The sequence below is a fragment of the Glycine soja genome, chromosome 10 (assembly GCF_004193775.1).
Source record: "Glycine soja cultivar W05 chromosome 10, ASM419377v2, whole genome shotgun sequence".
Classification (NCBI taxonomy): Eukaryota; Viridiplantae; Streptophyta; class Magnoliopsida; order Fabales; family Fabaceae; genus Glycine; species Glycine soja.
This window is the reverse complement of record NC_041011.1, coordinates 27,221,561-27,244,545: the sequence shown is the minus strand read 5'-3', so window position 1 is coordinate 27,244,545 and position 22,985 is coordinate 27,221,561. Positions and strand designations below refer to the sequence as shown.

The 22,985-nt window shown below is 39.0% G+C and overlaps 2 protein-coding genes and 1 non-coding gene across 3 annotated transcripts; 2 read left to right on the top strand and 1 right to left on the bottom strand.

Annotated features, from left to right (window-relative positions):
* Window positions 1-231: 231 nt before the first annotated feature.
* LOC114371585 (probable WRKY transcription factor 61) lies at window positions 232-2,014 on the top strand. The gene is made up of 2 exons (XM_028328981.1): window positions 232-306; window positions 1,172-2,014. Exons 1-2 carry the CDS (start codon window positions 232-234, stop codon window positions 2,012-2,014), a joined length of 918 nt encoding a protein of 305 aa, XP_028184782.1.
* A 9,800-nt stretch (window positions 2,015-11,814) lies between these two features.
* Window positions 11,815-11,921, top strand: LOC114372711. Its single transcript, XR_003658280.1, has one exon. It is a non-coding gene; the product is annotated as a small nucleolar RNA R71 (small nucleolar RNA).
* A 10,277-nt stretch (window positions 11,922-22,198) lies between these two features.
* Window positions 22,199-22,729, bottom strand: LOC114371584. The gene has a single exon (XM_028328980.1). It carries the CDS (start codon window positions 22,727-22,729, stop codon window positions 22,199-22,201), a length of 531 nt encoding a protein of 176 aa, XP_028184781.1.
* Window positions 22,730-22,985: the final 256 nt, after the last annotated feature.

Genomic DNA, 22,985 nt, shown 5'->3' with positions numbered 1-22,985 from the left:
TTTACAACTAGTCCTAACTTAATCCAAACATTAAGAGGCATAAGTTAATAGGGTTTACTAACAAAACCCAATATTATTTTACCCATATACAGATAAGAAGATTTTATTTTTAAATGGAGAACTAAACTGAAGGCCCTGCCATTGCGATCTACCATCACGTGAATTGCTTTCAACACGTGAATTTTTATACAGATGAATGATGGGTGCCATTGCAGAAAATATGGGCAGAAAATGGGCAAAGGAAACCCATGCCCCCGAGCTTACTATCGATGCACTGCTTCTCCATCTTGTCCAGTAAGAAAACAGGTATGAATCCTCTAATGACTTGTTTTGAATAATTAATAAACAGAGCAGAATAGAAAACAATAAATTCTGTTTTTGATGGGCATATAGAAAACAATGAAAATTAACAATTAGTCTACATACATATGATGCATGCATGCAGTCATGTATTGACTAATTAATTTTATTTCTTTCATTTTCTTTACTCTTTCAATTTGTTTTTCTTAAGTAGTATCTCAATTTTCACTATTTTATATATTACATTGGACTAGATTAGATACATTAATAAAAATTGAGTTGCTAATTTAATTGTGCCATGGGATGGGAAGCCTAATAGCTAGTAAGGTACTCTATTTCCTCTAAACTTCACTACACTATCACACTTCAATCAATGGTCCTCTAATCTAAATGTAGGGTTCTCTACCTAGGATGGAAGGGTAGGGACTGGATTTTTGTAACAGGTTATGTGGAGCTGGTTTGGATGTATTCACCTCTGAACCAGCTGGTCACATAACCACTGCTTGTACTTTCAGTACCTCTGCTACTCCTAGTATTAATACAATATACATATTTTTGCTGAGAAAAAAAAACACTATCACACTTCAAATCTTTTGAACTTCTACCACTTTGTACTTGGGCATTCAAGTGATTAGTTAGTAAAAGTAAAGGTAGATTTATCAGGTTTGAATAGTATTGGTTTTCTTAACTTTTTTATTGATGTTATGACATCAAATTAAGCTGAAATTAGAATCCAAAAATTGGTGTGTTTGATATAAGTTACTATTATTAGCTTACAAGGTTTCAGCTCTTAACTTATATAGCTTATAAGCTAATTTTACTAAACATGTTATTAATTAATATCATTTTCTTTTAATTAATTAATTTTCAGGTGCAAAGATGTGCTGAAGACATGTCCATATTGATTACCACCTATGAAGGAACTCACAATAACCCGCTTCCTATGTCAGCCACTGCAATGGCCTGCAAAACTTTTGCTACAGCTTCCATGCTCCAATCTCCCTCATTGAGTTCACAACATGGATTAGTTGATTCAGCTATATCCTCCATCATCAACTCTAGTGCTCCTTATTACAACCCTAATAATGCTCTAAACTTCTCTACACACCAAGTTTCAAGACGACAACAATTCTACTTCCCCAACTCATCCATTTCAACCTTGAATTCTCACCCCACAATCACTTTAGACCTTACAACACCTCCAACTTCTTCCTCAAATTCAAGCTTCACTTGCATGCCAAAATATTCATCAACAAACCTTAACTTTTCCTCAGGTTTCTCTCCTCTACATTCTAGCATGCCGCAATCACCTTGGAACAGGTATAGTGGTTACTCCAACTCTGGAACACTTTATCAAAATAGACACCAAGGTGGTAATTACATGTTAAACACGGGAAATCAAAATCAGCCACATTCTGTAGGGCATCTCCATCAACCTATTTACATGAGCAACAATAGTACCATTTCTCAGCATTCTTTCCCTAATCCCATTGTTGCTGCAACTGAGGCAATAATCAGAAGCAACCCAAAATTTCAATCAGCACTAGCAACTGCTCTCACAACATATGTTGGCAATGAAGCTAGTAGTGGTAGGACAAGAGAAAATCATGTTCTTGAGAGTGCAGAACTGATGAAGTTAAAGCTGCTACGTAGTGAAAATAGTATAGGAAACTCAAGTATATTTCCACTACCACTACCGGAGCAAAGGAAGTGAAACAAAACTTCAAGCATTGCGTATGTGTCCGTTTGTATAAGATGTTGGTTGACTTGATTTCAATTTTGAATGAGAACCGAAGAGTTGATTTCAATTTTAAAAAAAAAAAAACAGGTTTTTTTAAAACTTTTGCAGCAATGCATGACAAGAAGAGAAAACCTGGTTGGGGAGCTATGGGTTTCCTGATCCTTGTAGCCCTCTGTTTTCAGAGAAGCAAGTGCAACCCTTGTAACCAACTCTCTGCAATATTGTGCCATTCTTTTGGATTTGGAGTAATATAACAGATTGGGGAGCGAAATTGCACAAAAGGAATGAAGTTGATGACTTCAATCAACCATTTTAATTTAAATTTCACTAAAATTAGGATTCTACACTAACTTTTGGAAGGGATTGAAGACCAACAAATTTATTATCATCATAACAATTACCATGTAAAGCTAAGATTCAACTATATATGAACAAAGTTGAACATATCAACAAAATATCAAATTAAAAAAACATAACCAATATATCAATATAAATATATTTTACTAATAAAACACCATACGAACATCAACCAGAGCTTCAATAAGAAATAATCACTGACCCGTTTGCAGCCCACTCAAAAATGCATCAGCTTCTTCATCAACAACTCATCGATGACATGCGCGCGTCTTCCCTGCAACCACGATTACCAAACATCACCGTTAAAAGAAAATACATGGAACCCGCGACCTTTCTTCAACAGTACACCAACCACTTAACTTAAAACAAGGTTAAAATAAGCTTAACCTAACAAAGTTACTAACTGACTAACCAATCTCTGTCTTCACGAAACTTCGAGCTGAGAAGTTGGAGCGATGAAGTCGAAGAGGTGAGGTCAATGTCAAAGAAAGGAGCTTCAATGGAAGAAGGGGTAGGGCTTCAATGTCAAAGAGCTGAGGTCAATGTCAAAGAAAGGAGCAAGCAGAAAGGTCTAGGGTTCACAGCAAGGAGAAAGCTAGTAGAAAGGTCTAGGGTTCACAGCAAGGAGAAAGCTAGCATAAAGGTACGTACAGCCGCGAGGTTTCGTAGCAAGCAGCAAGCGGTTTTTCCTTTTTTATTTTTAGAATTATGACGGTTTTTTTTCTAAAAACCGGCATAAATTTTATTAAACATAACATTCTAAGGCGGTTTTCAATAACCGCCTTAGAAAGTGCGTCGTAAAATGCAATTTGTTACACAAAAATTACAAAAATGCCACCGCACCACTTTCTAAAGCGGTTCCACAAATAACCGTCGTAAATCACGTGTCATAAAAAGCCATTTTTCTAGTAGTGCCAGTGAGGCAGCCACAGCGGTGACTCAACCCCATCATTCTAGATGTGGTGAAAAAGGAAGTGACCAAGCTCTTACAAGCTGGAATCATCTACCCATTTCTGACAACCAGTGGGTGAGTCCAGTCCAAGTGGTTCCTAAGAGGACAGGCCTCACAGTGATCAAGAATGAAAAGGATAAGTTTATCCCCACAAGAGTGTAGAACAGCTGGCGAGTTTGCATTGATTATAGGAGGCTGAATCAGGTAACTAGAAAAGATCATTTTCCCCTGCCTTTCATTGATCAAATGCTTGAGCGCTTGGCAGGTAAGTCTCATTACTGTTTTCTTGATGGTTTTTCTGGTTATTTAGAAATTCATATTGCTCATGAGGATCAAGAAAAGACCATATTCACCTGTCCCTTTGGCACTTTTGCCTATAGGAGGATGCCCTTTGGCCTATGCAATGCCCCTGGTACCTTCCAGCGGTGTATGCTTAGCATTTTCAGTGATTTTTTAGAGAGTTGCATAGAGGTATTTATGGATGATTTTACTGTTTAAGGATCCTCTTTTGATACATGTTTGGATAGTCTGGATAAAGTTCTTAGTAGATGCATTGAAACTAACCTTGTGCTGAATTTTGAAAAATGTCACTTCATGGTAGAACAAGGTATAGTTTTAGGGCATATCATTTCCAGTAGGGGCATAGAGGTAGACCCTACAAAAATAGATGTTATTTCACAATTTCCTTACCCCTCTTGCGTGCGAGAGGTTCATTCTTTTCTTGGTCATGCAGGGTTTTATAGGCGCTTTATCAAGGATTTTAGCAAAGTGGCCCTTCCACTATCCAATCTACTGCAAAAGAAGGTGGAGTTTGATTTTGATGACTGATGCAAAGGGGCTTTTGATTGCCTCAAGCGTGCGGTGACTACCACCCCTATCATTCAGGCACCTGATTGGACAGCCCCATTTGAGCTAATGTGCGATGCATCCAATTACGCATTTGGGGTTGTCCTTGCTCAAAAGATTGATAAGCTGCCTCGGGTGATCTACTACGCTTCCAGAACTTTGGATGATGCTCAAGCAAATTACACTACCACAGAGAAGGAGCTATTAGCGATAGTTTTTGCTCTTGAAAAATTTAGTTCATATTTGCTTGGTACTCGTGTTATTGTTTATACTGACCATGCAGCTCTGAAGTACTTGTTGAAGAAGGTTGAATCAAAGCCTTGATCGATCAGGTGGATGCTTTGGCTCCAAGAGTTTGATTTAGAGATTCGTGATCGGAGTGCTGCGCAGAACCTCATGGCTGACCATCTGAGTAGTATTAAGCGTCTGTCTGAGGACTCACCCATTCGGGATGATTTTCTGGATGACCATTTGTACATTTTGTATAGTATTTCTGATTCCTTCCCCACTCCTTGGTTTGCTAATATTGTGAATTATTTGGTTGCTTCTGTTTTTCCTCCCTTAGCATCTAAAGCTCAAAATGATAAAATTAAGAGCGATGCTAAGCATTATATTTGGGATGACCCCGATTTGTGGAGGTTGTGCAGTGACCAGGTTATTAGGAGATGCATTCCAGACCATGAGATTGACTCGGTCCTGCAATTCTATCATTCTTCCGCACCAGGTGGCCATGTTGGCATACAGAGGACAACTCGTAAGGTGCTTGACTGTAGTTTCTATTGGCCCACCATCTTCAATTACATCTTCAAGGACAACTCGTAAGGACCCCGAATCTGTAGCACTTGTGAGCCTTATCAGAGGGCAGGTGGCTCACCTTCATGGAGACAACAAATGTCTCAACAACTCATGTTATTTTGTGAGGTGTTTGATGTCTGGGGTATAGATTTTATGGGGCCTTTCCCTGTCTCTTTTGGTTTTGTTTATATTCTCCTTGTTGTTGATTATGTTTCAAAATGGGTGGAAGCCAAACCCACCAGAACTAACGATGCTAAGGTCATTGTGGATTTTGTTAGATCTAATCTATTTTGCAGGTTTAGAGTCCTTAGAGCCATTGTTCGTGATCAAGGCACCCATTTCTGTAACAGATCCATGTATGCCTTGCTCAAAAAGTATGGGGTCGTACACCGAATTTCCACACTGATCGAGGCCGTACCCGAATCAAATAAACATTAGAATGCAGTAACTAGGAAGTGATCCTAGGTCGTTTCCCAACGAGCAATGACTAACCAAATGTTCATAATATGCTTCGTTATAACAGTAACAATTGGGGGGTGTTTGTTTTGTGAATTTAAGAACAAACAGATTGGAATACGAAATTAATAGTATTAAAAACATGTTGTTTCCTCTGATTCAGAAGTCATTCTCTTATCCTAGGTTATGAGGATTTCACCCCTGGCAGTTAACCACTTAATCCAACCCTAATTTAATTTACTAAGCGAAAATCAATTTAGGGTTTTCAATATGTGATTAAGCAACACATACACCAATTAACCCCTTGTTCATTAAGCACGAACGTAATTTAAGCACAAAGGCAATTAATCAAACACGAAGCATGCACAGATTAACAGAACGCATGTGGGTTAATTGGTGAAGGGAAAACCGATAGGAGAGCAACATTAAAATCAGAACCTCAAAGAGAGTGACGCTTCTTCCTCAGAGGGAAACAACACTAGAAATTTAGCCTTCCATAAGTTCAACCAAAGCATAAAACATAAATGAAGCTAAAGGCAGAAAACGAAAATGAAACTAAAGGCAAAAGAAGAAACAGAAACAAAATTGCAATTAGAAGCAGAAAATCAAAAAATGCATTCACGTGAACAGTAATACCAAGCTCCAAAACGTAAAACCCTAAAACTCCTGAATAATAGAATAACAGAATTAGCCTGCACGAATCTATTTATAAGGGTCACTCAAAGTCACTGAGCCTGATTACATTATTTTGGCCTAAAACGAAATAAAAACACTAAATAAAAACTGAACGCAATAAAATGAAATTAGACGAAATCTAATAAAATTGCCTTCTCTCTTCAAGACCAATCTGGCTCAGCCCAATTGCTTATAATTATCCTGAAATTGAATTAAAAACACCAAATTAGTCAAGTGGGCCCAATTGATAAAATTGAATAATAAATTCGACAAATAGAGTTAATCAATAATTAAATTGGTGACAAAAAGAGTTAAGAAATAGGAGAAAATAATGACACATTAAAATCCCCCACACTTAGCTTTTTGCACTCCTGGGCAAAATTAAAAACAAAGCAAAGAACAAATCTAGAAACATTAAAGAGAGATAAACAAACACCAAAGCAATTACATATTTCTCACTGAGTCTCAGGAAATGAAAGGAATAGGTAATATCCAATGTGCAATGAGTTAAAGAATCAAGACAGTCATGAAAATCATCCAAGCATCTCAAACATGGCCAGGTAGTCAATCAACTCAAATATAAGTGATATAGCCTCACAAGATATTCACTCTATCTCTCAAGTGTCTAGGCTACTGTTTACTCTCAAGGCACCCATGAAAACAAACACCACATAGACTTGGCAAAATTCTAAAATTGACAAACAAACTTCACAAACACATGCACATGAGGATCAGAAGGTCTTTTAAGGTTGTAATGGGGCCAAGGACAAGGTAGGGAAAAATATGGAATAAGTGGCTAAAACCCTAAATGAATAGAGGAGCGATGGGGAATAAGTGGAAATTAAGCACAAGTAGTAAACCAAAACCCTCTAATATCAACAAAATCAACCAAGGCTTCAACCCAAATCAAGTCCTCAAAACAAGACTTCATTTATTTTAACTTCACTTCTTGTTATTCTTTTTTTTTTTTAGAACAGTACGAATTTGCAGCAATTGAAAGTATTTTGAATTTTTGAAGATTAAAGCAAGAACTAGGCAAAATATATATACATCAAGCATGACCAAAATAAAACATTAAGCATGGCCAAAAATCATATCTTCCAATGAAACATACCCCCCCCCCCCCCACACACACTTATTCCCAAAACAATTCCAAAGCTCCAAAATTCCTTAAGGGTAAGGTGATATCATGGTTTTTCACTTAAGGCTTGTAGTGAGCTTCAAAACAAGGAAAGGGAAACAAGGCTCAAAAGGGCTATCAAAGTAATTAATTCAAGGTAGGCTCATTTGGCTAGAGGCTTATAAGAATAAAATGCCTAAATCATCTCCCAACAGGCATGTGAACCAAGAAGTATCAACAAGAATCAAGCCAAGGCTATTGTGCAAGTAATCAATTGGGAAAAGCACACCGAATAAAATAAACAATGATGGCTCAAAATCTCACCAATGGTAAATTTATCACTTTCAATTCGACCTTTCATAACTAACTTGACATGTAGAGAAGGCAAGGATTTCAATTCACAAAATGCCAAGAAACTCCTATTTCGAAAACAATTACCCATTTCCTGTACATAACCCAAAATTCAAAGAGAAACATGCAATGTTGTACACAAAACATAAAACCAACATAACAAATTTAACACAAATTTAACCTAGAAAAACAAAATTCAAACAAAGAACAATCTCCCCCCCCCCCCACACTTAAACAACACATTGTCCTCAATGTGGCACTATCACAAGATTCAAAGCGATCAGATCAATCAATAAAATTGGACAAGTGCGTCAAAAGTAAAGAAGGAGACAGAAAAAGAAAACTCCCTAAGTCATGGCGGGAGAGAAGTCGGGTGGAGTAAGGAAGTCTCTTCCACCACTGTGTCCACTAAAGAAGGGTTTGTGAGGAATGACTTAAGTCGGTGTCCATTGACCTTGAAGCTCTTGTTTGTGGAGTCGCTTTTGATCTCAATTGTACCATAAGGAAAAACATTAGTAACAACAAAAGGACCAATCCACTTAGACTTCAACTTACCACTCATGAGTCCAAGCCTAGAATTATACAATAACACTTTTTGCCCAACCATGAAGTCCTTCTTAATTATCATGCTATCATGGAACTTCTTGGTCTTTTCTTTGTAGAAATTGGCATTCTCATACGCTTCTAGTTGGATCTCATCTAACTCACTCAGTTGCAACTTTCTTTCCTCACCAGCTTGATCCATAGAGAAGTTGCAGGTCTTCACTGCCCAATATGCTTTATGCTCAATCTCCACTGGAAGATGACATGTCTTTCCAAAGACAACCCGATAAGGGGACATTCCTATAGGTGCTTTGTAGGCAGTCCTATGTGCCCAAAGAGCATCATCAAGCCTGGTACTCCAATCTTTCCTACTTGGCTGCACAGTCTTCTCTAAAATTCTCTTAATCTCCCTGTTAGAAATTTCTGCATGTCCATTGGTTTGGGGGTGGTATGGTGTGGATACCCTGTGTACAACCCCGTACTTTTTAAGCAAGGCATGCATTGATTTTTTGCAAAAATGGATTCCTTGATCACTAACGATTGCTTTAGGTACTCCAAACCTGCAAAACAGATTAGATCTGACAAAATCTACAGCAACCTTAGCATCATTAGTTCTAGTGGGCTTGGCTTCCACCCATTTTGAAACATAATCAACTGCAAGGAGAATGTAAACATAACCAAAGGAGACAGGAAAAGGGCCCATGAAATCTATGCCCCAGACATCAAACACCTTATTGGAAATAATGTGGCCTAAAACTATACATTGTTCAACCATAAAATGACATTTTTCAAAATTTAGAACAAGGTTAGTTTCAATGCATCTATTCAAAACCTTTTCCAGACTATCCAAACAAACATCAAAAGAGGATCCATATACAATGAAATCATCCATAAACACCTCTATGCAATTTTCTAAAAAATCGCTGAAAATACTGATCATGCATCGCTGGAAGGTACCAGGGGCATTGCACAGGCCGAAAGGCATCCTCATATAGGCAAAAGTGCCGAAGAGGCAGGTGAATGTGGTCTTTTCCTGATCCTCAAGAGCAATAATGATTTGCATATAACCAGAAAAACCATCAAGGAAACAATAGTGAGATTTACCTGCCAGGCATTCAAGCATCTGGTCAATGAATGGTAGGGGAAAATGGTCCTTTTTGGTAACCTGGTTCAGCCTCCTATAGTCGATGCAGACTCTCCAACTGTTCTGCACCCGAGTAGGAATCAGCTCCTTCTTCTTATTTTTTATCACGGTGAGGCTGGTTTTCTTCGGGACTACTTGGACGGGACTCACCCATTGGCTGTCGGAGATAGGATAAATGATTCCAGCTTGCAAAAGGTTGGTTACCTCCTTCTTCACTACATCAAGAATCCCCGGGTTGAGTCTTCTCTGTGGCTGTCTTACTGGTTTAGCCCCATCCTCTAAATTTATCCGATGCATACATGTGGATGGGCTAATTCTAGGAATGTCCGCCAGGGTCCAGCCTATAGCCTTCTTATGCTTCTTGAGAACTGATAACAACTTCTCTTCTTGCTCATCAACAAGGGAGGCAAATATAATTATTGGAAAACTTTTGCTATCGTCCAAGTAAGCATATTTTGAATTTGATGGCAGAGGTTTCAATTCTGGTGTGGGTGGCTGGATAGTGGTAGAAAGAGATGGTTTCTCAGCCTGTACCTCATAAACAAAGTCAGAGGTATATGAACTTCCTGAAGCATGGTTTGTTCTATCTGACTCTAGAAAATCAATCTCAAGAGGTAAAACATCACCAGACATGTAATCAATATCAAATTTAGATTCACTCCCAGCATCAAATTCAGACATATGATCAAATACAAATTCAAATTCAATGCATGGAGAGTGACAGACATGCAAATTATAATGAAGATCAGTCATGTATTCATCAACAATATGGTCAATTATTTCAGCACGGAATACAGAAAGATTTTCATATGGGTGTTTCATAGCATCGAGAATATTAAAATGAATAGTTATATCACCAAACTCCATAGATAGTGTGTCTGCATATACATCTATCTTAGTTCTAGTAGTTTTCATAAAAGGTCTGCCTAGAATGATGGGAACTGATCCTTGAGAAAATCCCTCCTCCATATTCAAAATATAAAAATCAACAGGGAAAATCTGTTCACCAACTCTAACTAAGACATCCTCTATGAAACCAGCAGGATAGGCAACACTTGTATTAGCTAAATGAATCACCACATCAGTTGACTGCAAAGGACCAAGAGATAGAGAATTAAAAATAGACAGAGGCATAACACTAACAAAAGCTCCTAAATCTAGCATGGCATTGTCAAACTTAATGTTCCCTATAATACAAGGTATGCAGAATGTACCTGGATCCTTACATTTTTCAGGGATTTGGGGAACAGATTTCCCAATCAATGTGGAGACATTTCTGCCCATGCTAATTCTTTCACTTCCTTTAAGCTTCCACTTATGAGTGCACAACTCTTTCAAGAATTTAGCATATCTTGGAATTTTCTTTATTGCATCCAGCAGAGGTATGTTTACCTCTACTCTTCTAAATGTTTCCAAGATCTCCTTCTCTGCCTCTTCCATTTTTTTTGTTGGAAATTTCTCTTGGAGGGAATGGAAGAGGGATATGCTGCCGCTGTAAGTCAGAATTACCAGTAGAAGATTCACCTGCATAGAAATTGTTAGGCAACTTACTTTTAAAATTTTTGTCATCATCTTTTTCTGAAGTAGAGTGAAGTTGGGCAGGTTCATTTGCGGACGAGGAAGAGGCTACTGGTTGAGGTCCTTGATACTGCTTTCCCGACCTCAATGTAATGACACTCACATTTTTTGGATTCTGGACAGATTGAGAAGGTAATCTGTCAGAATTCTGGGACAGTTGTTGATTTAACTGTGTAGCCAATTGTCCCATCTGATTAGTTAAGCTCTGAATGAAGGCTCTGGTCTCTTGTTGAAACTGCATGTTTTGCATAGTCATTTGCCTCACAAGTTCTTCAAGGGAAGGTTGCGGAGGGGCCTCAACTGTTTGTTGTTTCTGGGGCTGTTGTTGTTGTTGTTGTTGTTGTATTGGAGGAGGAACGTATGGTCTACTTGGACCAACAACATTTTGGAAGGAAGGAGCAGGCTGTTGTTGTTGCTGTTGAGGGCTAGACCATCTGAGATTAGGGTGATTCCTCCATCCGAGATTGTATCTGTTGCTGGAGAGGTCATAATTGTTCTGCTGTGGTTGATTTTGCTGCTGAGGTGGAGGAGGTTTGTTGTAAATGTTTGCAGCATAAGCTTCAGGCTGCTCAATTGCTCCAAGTTGCTGCATAAAAGGGAAAAGATCTGTATGGTGGTCGACAAAGGAGCATAAACCACAGACTCTTGCGACAGGTACAGATTTCTTATTCAAGGCCAGCTGGGTTACCAGGTTAACCAAGGCATCTAGTTTACCCTCAAGCTTCTTAGTTTTAGCTGATGAAGATGAATTCGTGGCTACTTCATGCACTCCTCTAATGACAATAGCTTCATTTCTGGCACTAAACTGTTGGGAGTTGGAAGCCATCTTCTCAATTAAATTCCTAGCTTCAGTAGGGGTCATGTCTCCAAGGGCTCCACCACTGGCAACATCAATCATACTTCTCTCCATCTTACTGAGTCCTTCATAAAAATATTGGAGAAGAAGCTGCTCAAAAATCTGGTGGTGAGGGCAACTGGCGCATAGTTTTTTAAATCTCTCCCAGTATTCATATAGGCTCTCTCCACTGAGTTGCCTAATGCCTGAAATATCCTTTCTGATGGTCGTGGTCCTGGAAGCAGGGAAAATTTTTTCTAAGAATACTCTCTTGAGGTCATCTCATCTCGTGATGGACCTTGGAGCAAGGTAATATAGCCAGTCCTTTGCCACTCCCTCTAAAGAATGAGGAAAGGCCTTCAGAAAAATGTGATCTTCTAGGACATCTGGAGGTTTCATGATGGAGCAGACAATATGGAATTCTTTCATATGTTTATGAGGGTCTTCACTTGCAAGACCATGAAACTTGGGTAACAAGTGGATCAATCCAGTTTTAAGAACATATGGGACATCCTCATCAGGGTATTGAATGCACAAGCTTTCATAAGTGAAATCAGGTGCAGCCATTTCCCTTAGAGTCCTCTCACGAGGTGGAGGTTGAGCCATATTTTAGAATGTTCAAAATCAGAATGCTCAAAATCAGGATGTTCAAAATCACCAACCACAGAATGCACAGACTCACCAGTAACAGAATGCCCAGGATGTTCAAAAGGCACAAAATGTTCAGGGAAAGTAGGATGCACACTATGCCTAACTAATCTATGAAATGTTCTATCTATTTCAGGATCAAAGGGTTATTAGTCAGATGGATTGCCTCTAGTCATACAATACATTCAGCATGCACAACTAGTTGCCTTCTTATGCAAGTAATAGTGTAGGTTTGAACTACAGCTACCATAAAATGATATCCAACTGACTTGAAATTTTGTGAGCAACACCCTAAAATCATGAAAAGATAGCACAAAAATTTTCAGACAAAAATTCAAATTCTAACTATGGAAACTACCTAAGGAAAGTTTAGAAAAATAAAATAATAAAACTTGAAAAATAAAAAAAAACTAGTAAACAGGCGATTTTGGCTAGTTAGAGACCTCAGACAGCCTATGGCAGGTTGCCACGGTATGGGAATTTTTTTTCTACCCCAAATACATATATAATAATAGTCATTCTGACCACACCAAGTGTTCCTGGTATTTTTCACACAAAATATGAGTCAAAAGAACCTACCACACCAAAATTCAGCCAAAAATAACAACCCTAACTATTAAAACAAAAGTCGCCAATTAAATTGTCAGCAGCAGTCACTAATTCAGTCACTAATGTAATGCTGTGTGAACTGTAACACATAATCAGTTTCTAATTCCGTCACTGAGCATTATTCTCAGCAAAACATAAAACTAAAATAGGGGAAGCGCTGAACAGAAAAACTAAACAAAACACCATACTAAACAAAATAACATGACACTAAACAACACTAACACAAGACCAAAGAATTAAATGTAAAACAACTAAACATAAAACACAAATCACTAGCTATTATGAACCTTTGCACACTGCTCCCCGACAATGGCGCCAAATTTGATCGAGTCCGTACCCGAATCAAATAAACATTAGAATGTAGTAACTAGGAAGTGATCCTTGGTCATTTCCCAACGAGCAATGACTAACCAAATGTTCATAATATTCTTTGTTATAACAGTAACAATTGGGGGGGGGGGGTTGTTTGTTTTTTGAATTTAAGAACAAACAGATTGGAATACAAAATTAATAGTATTAAAAACATATTGTTTCCTCTGATTCAGAAGTCATTCTCTTATCCTAGGTTATGAGGATTTCACCCCTGGCAGTTAACCACTTAATCCAACCCTAATTTAATTTACTAAGCGAAAATTAATTTAGGGTTGTCAATATGTGATTAAGCAACACATACACCAATTAACCCCTTGTTCATTAAGCATGAATGTAATTTAAGCACAGAGGCAATTAATCGAACACGAAGCATGCACATATTAACAGAACGCATGTGGGTTAATTGGTGAAGGGAAAACCGATAGGAGAGCAACATTAAAAACAGAACCTCAAAGAGAGTTACGCTTCTTCCTCAGAGGGAAACAACACTAGAAATTTAGCCTTCCATAAGTTCAACAAAAGCAGAAAACATTAATGAAGCTAAAGGCAGAAAACGAAAATGAAACTAAAGGCAAAAGAAGAAATAGAAACGAAATTGCAATTAGAAGCAGAAAATCGAAAAATGCATTCTCTTGAACAGTAATACCAAGCTCCAAAACGTAAAACCCTAAAACTCCTGAATAATAGAATAAAAGAATTAGCCTGCATGAATCCTAAGGTTGCTATTTATAAGGGTCACTCAAAGTCACTGAGCCTGATTACATTATTTTGGCCTAAAACGAAATAAAAACACTAAATAAAAACTAAACGCAATAAAATGAAATTAGATGAAATCTAATAAAATTGTCTTCTCTCTTCAAGTCCAATCTGGCTCAGCCCAATTGCTTATAATTATCCTGAAATTGAATTAGAAACACCAAATTAGTCAAGTGGGCGCAATTGATAAAACTGAATAATAAATTCGACAATTAGAGTTAATGAGTAATTAAATTGGTGACAAAAAGAGTTAAGAAATAGGAGAAAATAATGACACATCACACACCTTACCACCCCCAAACTAATGGGCAGGCTGAGATTTCAAACAGGGAGATAAAATGGATCTTGGAGAAGATTGTGCAGCCGAACAGAAAGGATTGGAGCATCAGGCTAGACGATGCTCTTTGGGCGCATAGGACTGCCTACAAAGCACCCATAGGAATGTCTCCTTATCAGGTTATCTTTGGTAAGGCATGTCATCTTCCTGTAGAGATAGAGCACAAAGCCTACTGGGCTGTAAAGACCTGCAACTTTTCTATTGATCAGGCTGGAGAGGAAAGGAAGTTGCAACTAAGTGAGCTAGATGAGATTCGGTTAGAAGCCAATGAGAATTCCAAATTCTACTAGGAGAAGACCAAGAAGTTCCATGATAGCTTGATAGCTAAGAAGGACTTCATGGTTGGACAAAAAGTTGTACTATATAACTCTAGGCTCGGACTCATGAGTGGTAAGTTGAGGTCAAAGTGGATTGGTCCTTTTGTGGTGACTAATGTTTTTCCTTATGGTACAGTTGAGATCAAAAGTGAATCCACAGATAAGAGCTTCAAGATCAATGGACACCGGCTGAAACCATTCCTCACAAATCCCTGCTTAGTGGATGTAGTGGTGGAGGAGACCTCCTTACTTCACCCTACTTCTCTTCCGCCATGACTTAGGGAGTTTTGTTTTTCTGTCTCCTTTACTTTTATTGCACTTGTCCAAATTTTTTTTATTGTTTTGATTGCTCTTGATCTTATGATTGTGCTACATTGAGGACAGTGCGTTGTTTAAGTGTGAGGGGGGGGGGAGATTGTTCTTTAATTTTGTTGGGTATTCTAGTTTAATTTTATTAGGTTTTTCTAGATTAATTTTGTTATTTTAGTTTTATGTTTTGTGTACAACATTGCATGTTTCTCTTTGAATTTTGGGTTATGTACAGGTAATGGGTAATTGTTTTTGAAATAGGAGTTTCTTGGCATTTTGTGAATCGAAACCCTTGTTTTTCTCTACATGTCAAGTTAGTTTTGAAAGTTTGAATTGAAAGTGACAGATTTACCCTTGGTGAGAATTTGAGCCATCATCATCTATTTTATTCGGTGTGTTTTGCCCCATTGATTGCTTACACAATAGCCTTGGCTTGACTCTTGTTGATACTTCTTGCTTCACATGCATGTTGGGAGATGATTTAGGCATTTTGTTCTTATAAGCCTCTAGCCAAATGAGCCTACCTTGAATTAATTCCTTTGATAGCCCCTTTGAGCCTATGTTCCCCTTTCTTTGTTTTGAAGCTCATTACAAGCCTTAAGTGAAAAACCATAATTTCACCCTACCCTTAAGGAATTTTGGAGCTTTGGAATTGTTTTGGGAATAAGTGTGAGGGGGGGGGGGGGGGGGTATGTTTCATTGGATTATGTTTTTATTGGCCATGCTTGATGATGTATACATATATTGCCTAATTATTGCTTTATTTTTCAAATGCTTTCAATTGCTACTGTCCACGTTAAAAAAAAATACAAATATATATATATATATATATACAAAAAAAATGAAATTGAATAAATGAGGTCTTGGTTTGAAGACTTGGATTGGTTGAAGACTTGGTTGATTTTGTTTTGGGTTTACTTTTTAAAGCTTAATTTGTAATTTTGGTTTTGGGGTTTACTACTTTTTCTTACTTCCCACTTATTCCCCATTGCTCCTCTATTCCTTTGGGTTTTAGCTACTATCCCATACTTTCATCTACCTTGTCCTTAGCCCCATTACAACCTTAAAAGACCTTTTGATCCTCATGTGCATGTTCTTGTGATGTGGTTGTCAATTTTAGACTCTTGCCATGTCTATGTGGTGTTTGTTTTCATGGGTGCTCTGAGAGTAAAACAGTAGCCTAGACACTTAAGAGATAGAGTGCATATCTTGTGAGGTTTTATCACTTTTCATTCTTAAGCTGATTGACTATCTTGCCATGTTTGAGATGTTTGGATGATTTTCATGACAGCCTTGATTCTTTAACTCTTTACATGTTGGATGTTACCCATTCTTTTCATTCCTTGAGATTCATTGAGAAATATGTAATTGTTTTTGTGTATGTTTGTTTCTCTTTAATGTCTCTGGATTTGTCCCTTGCTTTGTTTTTTTTATTTTGCCCAGGAGTGCAAAAGGCTAAGTGTGAGGGGATTTGATGTGTCATCATTTTCTCCTATTTCTTAACCCTTTTTGTCACCATTTTAATTACTGATTAGCCTTAATTGTCAAATTAATTATGCAGTTTTATCATTTGGGCCTACTGGACTAATTTTGTGTTTTTAATTTAATTTCAGGAGAATTATAAGCAATTGGGCTTGAATCTGGAATTGGGCTTGGACTTGAAGAGAACAGACAATTTTATTCTACCAAATCTTATCTTATCCAGATTTTATCTAATCTAGATATTATTTCATCTAGATTTTATCTTATCTTATCTTATCTAGATCTTATTTCATCTAGATTTTATTTTATCAAATCTTATCTTATCTTGTCCAGATTTTATTTTATTAATGGGTTTGGACTGAAAACAGTTTATTAAGCTTTGGGGCTGAGAACCTATATAACAACACCAAGGTTTTAGTTTTAGGAGTCTTTTTCATTTTGGAAGAAAGAATAATTTTAGGTTTTGCAATTCCAATTTTTACTATTCACGTAGCAATAAAATTTCGTTTTCTGCTTCAATCTACAATTTCATTTTCTACTGATTAATGGAAGGCTAAGTCTCCATCGTTGTTTTCTCTTGAGGATCAAGCACAACTCTCTTTGAGGTTTTTTTATTACTGTTGAATTTTGCTCAATTTTTCCTCTTCACCAAATACTCTGTATTTGTTGCTATTAATCCATGCATGCTTAGTGCTTGATTAATTGTCTCTGTGCTTAATTTACGTTCATGCTTAATGATCAGTTTCGTTCATGATTAATTGGTGTATGTGTTTCTTAATCACATAATGACAGCCTTATGTTAATTTTCGCTTAGTAATTTAATTTAAGGTTGGATTAAGTGGTTGAACTGATTAAGGATAAATTCTCGTAACCTAGGATAAGAGACTTGCTTGTGAATCAAGGGGAAACAACATGTTTTAATTCTGTTAATTTCTAATTAAAATTTGCTCACTGTTTAAATTACAAAAATAAACAACCTCCCTAATTCGTTACTGTTATATTACTATCTGTTATGAACGTTTGGTTGAGCATTGCTTGTTGGGAGACGACCTAGGATCACTTCCTAGATACTTCATTTTTAATGTTTATTTGATTTGGGTATGGCCTCGATCACCGTTACTATGATTTCCTACCTCTTAAATCTTCTTTCCTTTTGTGCTTATGATTCCTTTTTTCTTCTTTCACCTTCTTTGATCCTTCAAGGTATTATCTTTATGATCATGCCTTCATTTCTGTGTGACTTCGCCGTCAGCATAGGTGGCAGTGATTCTGGCGGTTCAATTCAACAACCCCTGATGGATTGGGAGGTCATTTCCATTGACGGTTCCTCCTCGGAGGATACTCGCCGTGGAGCCTCCAACAATGAATCCTCTTCCTCAGAGAGGTTGGGGGCTTCACATTGTACTGGTGGATGCACCTTTCGCCTCCACAGGAAGGTGCAGCCTTTCGCTGCTTCCTTGGCTAGGGAGTTTGTCTCGTTCATGGTGGTTCTCCCCTCTTTTTCTTCTGGGGGACCAAGGAGAAGTGGTGGGGACGTTAAGTCGTCACTATTAGTCGATGAATACGACTAACTTTTGTGTATAAAACTTGTGTATATTGTATCAAACTTTCCCAGTTTATGGTTGTTTTGTAATACTATAAGTACTTTTTGTTAAATATAGGTAATAGATAATTTATACTTTTGTTTTGTGCGTTTAATAATCAATTTCTCTCAATTTCAGGTTAAATAGGCAACTTTAGCAAAGTGTTGTTTTTCACTCTTTCGCTAAGCCAAGTTGTTGGCTTAGCGAGAATTCGCTAAGCGCAACCTTTAGTGGCTAAGCGTGAGGAAGAATCCATAAGAAGATGAGCTGTCAAGTTCGCTAAGCGCACCGCTCCAGGTCAACAAGTGCACCACTTCATCTCATCCACTACGCGAAACAAGCGCGCTAAGCCAAAATCGACTTATGGCGCTAAGCGATCTAGATCTGCGCTAAGCGCACGAGCACGAACAAGGCCACCTATTTAAGCCTGAAATCAGATTTGCAAAGGGAGTTTTGGGAACTTTTCTTGAGAAGCTCTGCATGCACGAAGGTTTTAGAGAGAGAAGGGTCCAAGTTCCAGAGAGTTCTGAGAGATTTTGCTGTGTGAAGATCTGCAGAGACGCGAGTTCGAAGCGAAAGCCGTTCTAAGAGTTTGAGATGAGTTTGTGAGTGATTGTGAGATCCTAGAGGTGAAGGAGACATCCTCACCACTTATGTTTTTGCAGTCTTTCATCTTGTTCTTCTCTTTGTTGTAAAGGAGGTTTCCAGACTATGGAAAGCTAAATCCTCTGTTGGATCTTCCCTTTAGGTACCTGATGTAAATATATTTCTATCTATGTAATGATGTTTTGTGTGTTCTCTGTGCTATCTGCTTTTCATTCTAGTGTGTTGTTAACTTGATCACGTAGATGCATGCTTTGTTAGGGTCATTCAACAGTGGAAACTGATCTGATTCTAAAGTCCTTGATAGTACGGGACTAAGTTGTTGTGCTATCACGAGGAATCGGGGTACAAGAACTTAGTTGTGTATGTGTGTCTTAATGCGGTCTTGGTTGAGTTTAGTCTTACAAGAGGAATCTGCGAACGAGGCTTGGTCAGGACTAGGCTATGCTATCATGAGGAATCGGGGTCTAGCAGTCCAAGAGACAACATAGGAACACATGAGCATTGTTAAATAGAGAACATCCTTTTTGGCATCAGGAACCTATGTGGAAGACCAACGCATTATCTACTTGTTTTTACACAGTATTTCTCTTGCGTGATTTTCTTTCTTTTTGCCTAGATAGTTTAAATACCTGTTCATAACCACAATCATATTTTCATACTAGACGCCTATTTATCTAAATAGCTTTCCAGATAACACAAGTTCCCCAAGAGTTCAATACTCGGTTCTTACCATTTTATACTACTTGTGTGATCCGATACACTTGCCGGTTGCAAAAAGTCACCTTGTGTGCAACGTAGCCATAGCATTAGGTCACCATTGTCCCACCTGCCATTGCTGGCTATGAGTGGGTGAGGGGCGATGTTCTGAAGTATAAGTCCTCCCTCACTTCTGTGGGGAGTGTCGCTGCTTTACAATGCCAGGTGAAACTAGAAAATCTTGAAGAGTCCTACAAGATAGTCGTCTAGGCTTATGGGTGTATGACTTTCCATTTCTGGGGGTGGCATCCAGTAGTACATCCTTCTTCTTCATGTACAGATGTTTGCTTAAGGTCATGGGTCTCATTCTTCCCTTGACCGCTTTTTAGTGTGCTCTTCTTGAGCACTTGAACGTGACCCTTTCCCAACTTCACCCGTATCGTTGGACCATGGTGAAGGCCTTTAAGATTTTATACCCCTTCTTCAACATCTGGCCTAGTGTGTCGATCTTCCTATTTTTCTTCCAGATGAATCTGACTAGCAAGATTGGTTGGGTTTCATTGAATAGCGTGTCCAAGAAGTTGTTCGAGTTTGACTTAAATGTCTTTCACTGCTTCAAGGATCGTTTTTCATGGTGCTGGCTACTATGTCATGGCTGATGGTTTACCACTTATGTTCAACAGGTACATGAGCCCTGCTTCCCGTTCTACTGACAGTCTGACCCTACCAGGTTGACGTCTGGTTCGATCGCCCTTCGAGTTTACAAGATCTACCTCCGGCTTTGTCGACCCTCAAGGCTCCTACTCCTGCTACTGTTGCCGCTGCTACTCCTACTCCTCCACCTCCTCCTGCCATACCTATTTGAGAGGTTATTGCTGCTGTTAGAATTGGTGTGTTGGCTAGTTTGGCTAGTTCTGTTGCGGCGTCTTCATCCACCACTGCCATAACCTTCCTAAGGGTTGGTGTGGTGACCACTAGTGCTCCTATGATGTCACCTCCTACTTCTTTGGCTCCCCCAGTTACACCCTCTATTTTGTTGCTGACAACGTCGCCTTCCTCGTCTTTTCATCCCCATGTCTTGTTGGATCACCTGTACACCTCCAGCGATGCTAATTCACTATAGGGTGTGAATTACAAACAGAAGCAGAAAACCCTACTGGCTTTATTTCAGCCTTTGATAGAAACCTCATCTAATTAGCTGGGGTACAAAATGCTACAAACTCCATCAAAGTCTTCCTCTAGAGAAGTTTGGCAATTCTGGAGGAGAATTGACATCGGCACCAAAAGGCTCTTCGCAAGGTGTTGTCCTTGGAGATGGAGGTTGTCAAATGGCAGGCTACTACTCGCACAGTTTGGAGACAAGAGTGCCCTAAGGTAGCTAACACCAACGTTGCCTTTGCAGAAGCTATAAGGTCAAACCACCAACTGTCTTCCAAGGTTGGCAATGTCTTGGCCAAGTTGATGCACACAAGGTTGGCAAGGGCTTGCAGGAAGAGAAAAAGGACTTGGCTGGCAAGGTGGAAGGCATTACGGTGGAGAGGGGCGAGCTTGCCAAGGTGGTTACTGATTTAGAGGCCCGGCTAAAGCAGTCTAGGCTAGAGTAGTTTGAGCTGCAGGCAGCCAAGATAAAGGAGGCCAGCAAGGAGCTTGAAGAGAAGCTGACAATGTACAAGAAGGAAGTTATGGACTAGCATGAAAAGGGCTTTCAAAAGGCCGCCAAGCAGGCCGGGTTCTTCACCAAAGTCCTTGACTTGGGTCTTTTTGACCTTTTCAAGGACGTGAAGGATGGTGTTCTGCTTGACAAAGAAGAAATTGCTACGAAGGAAGAGGAGTGAGGCGATGATGCCCAAGTTTAGGTTTCCTTATATTTATTTTCTTATTTTCTTCATTATTGTATTTTGGTTGCATAGGCCTTGTAATTATGACAATTTTTATTTTTCTTCAATGTGTATGTTTTTCCTTTGTTGACGAATTTTGCTTTGTCTATGCAATGCTCCGTTACTTCTAGTAGTATAATTGGACCACTATGGTGAAAGTTAAATCTTTGACGGCATAGGGAGCAAGACCTTGTCGGTGTTGAGGCAAGACTTTGGTGGTCTTGTGAAATAGAAAAGTAGATGACGTGAAATCATCTTAGGTTTAATTTCAACTTGATTAAAGGTCTTGTCACTCATGCAGTGGTACTTCCTTTTCACTTTGTGGAGCTTCTCCTCTAATGCTTGTGTGGAGTTAGTGTGATTGGCACTTGGTTGAAGGTCTTGTCAACTAGTCTAGTGATAGGTCATCTTGGCTTATGAAGTTTCTCTCTTGATGGTTATGAGGAATATGTTTGGCTTGCCCCTGGTTAAAGGTCTTACCAACCAATTTGGTAGTAGGTCATCTTGACCTGTGGAACTTGGACCTTAGACTATGGTCTTCATAGTTGCTGTGAGTGAGCAGACTAAGGAGGAGCCTTGAGTTTTGTAACAGTGTGTACCAAGGGTAAACCTTGGGTTTTTGGTACCAAGGGCGAGCCTTGGATTTTTTATATTCTTGCAAACTTGAATTCCTACACAGATAAAAGTTAGGAATAGGAAAGATTTTCAAGGGTGAACCTTGCGTACCTTGAGTTCCTAAAGAGATGGAACTTAGCAAAAAGGAGGGCTCACCAAGGGTGAACCTTGGATTTAACGAGTGTTGGACTAGGGACGTGCTTGCCGTGGGTTTTGACAAGCCTGTAGGTCTACGTTGAGGCTTACCAAGGATGAGCCTTGGGTTTTGTGAACCTGTGAGACTCACCAAGTGCGGGCCTTAGGTTTGACAAACCTTTGGAGAAACGACCAGGGAATTGTCCATCTTGGGTTTTAGGAGGGACTCACCAAGGGCAAACATTGATTTAATGAGCCTGGTGTGTCCAACATGCGTGTCATGCTCTTGCATACATGTCATTCGTGAGTGGCATGTACTGGAGTCGTAGTGCCTTTCTCTTGCATACATCTTAGTCACAAGGTGGTACGTACTGGAGACATGATTGCGTGTTCTTGCATACATGTCACTCGTGGAGTGGTACATACTGGAGACGTGGTAGCATGCTATTGCATATGTGTCACTCATGGAGTGGCATGTACTGGAGACATAGTGGTGTGCTCTTGCATACGTGTCACTCATGGAGTGGTACATATTAGAGTCATAGTGTTGTGCTCTTGCATATGTCTCACTCGTGAAGTGGTACAAAATAGAGTCGTAGTGGTGTGCTCTTGCATACGCGTCACTCATAGAGTGGTACGTAATGGAGTCGTAGTTCCATGCTCTTGCGTACATGTCACTGGTGAAGTGGTACATACTAGAGAAATAGTTTCGTGCTCTTGTATACGTGGCACTCATAAGGTGGCATGTACTAAAGACTTGGTGTCGTGCTCTTGCATACGTGTTACTTGTTATGTGGCAGATACTGAAGATATAGTGCTCTTGCATGCATGTCACTTGTGAAGTGGCACATACTAGAGACTTGGTGTCGTGCTCTTACATATGTGGCACTTGTGAAGTGGCAGATACTAGAGACATGGTGCTTTTGCATACATGTCACTTGTGAAGTGTC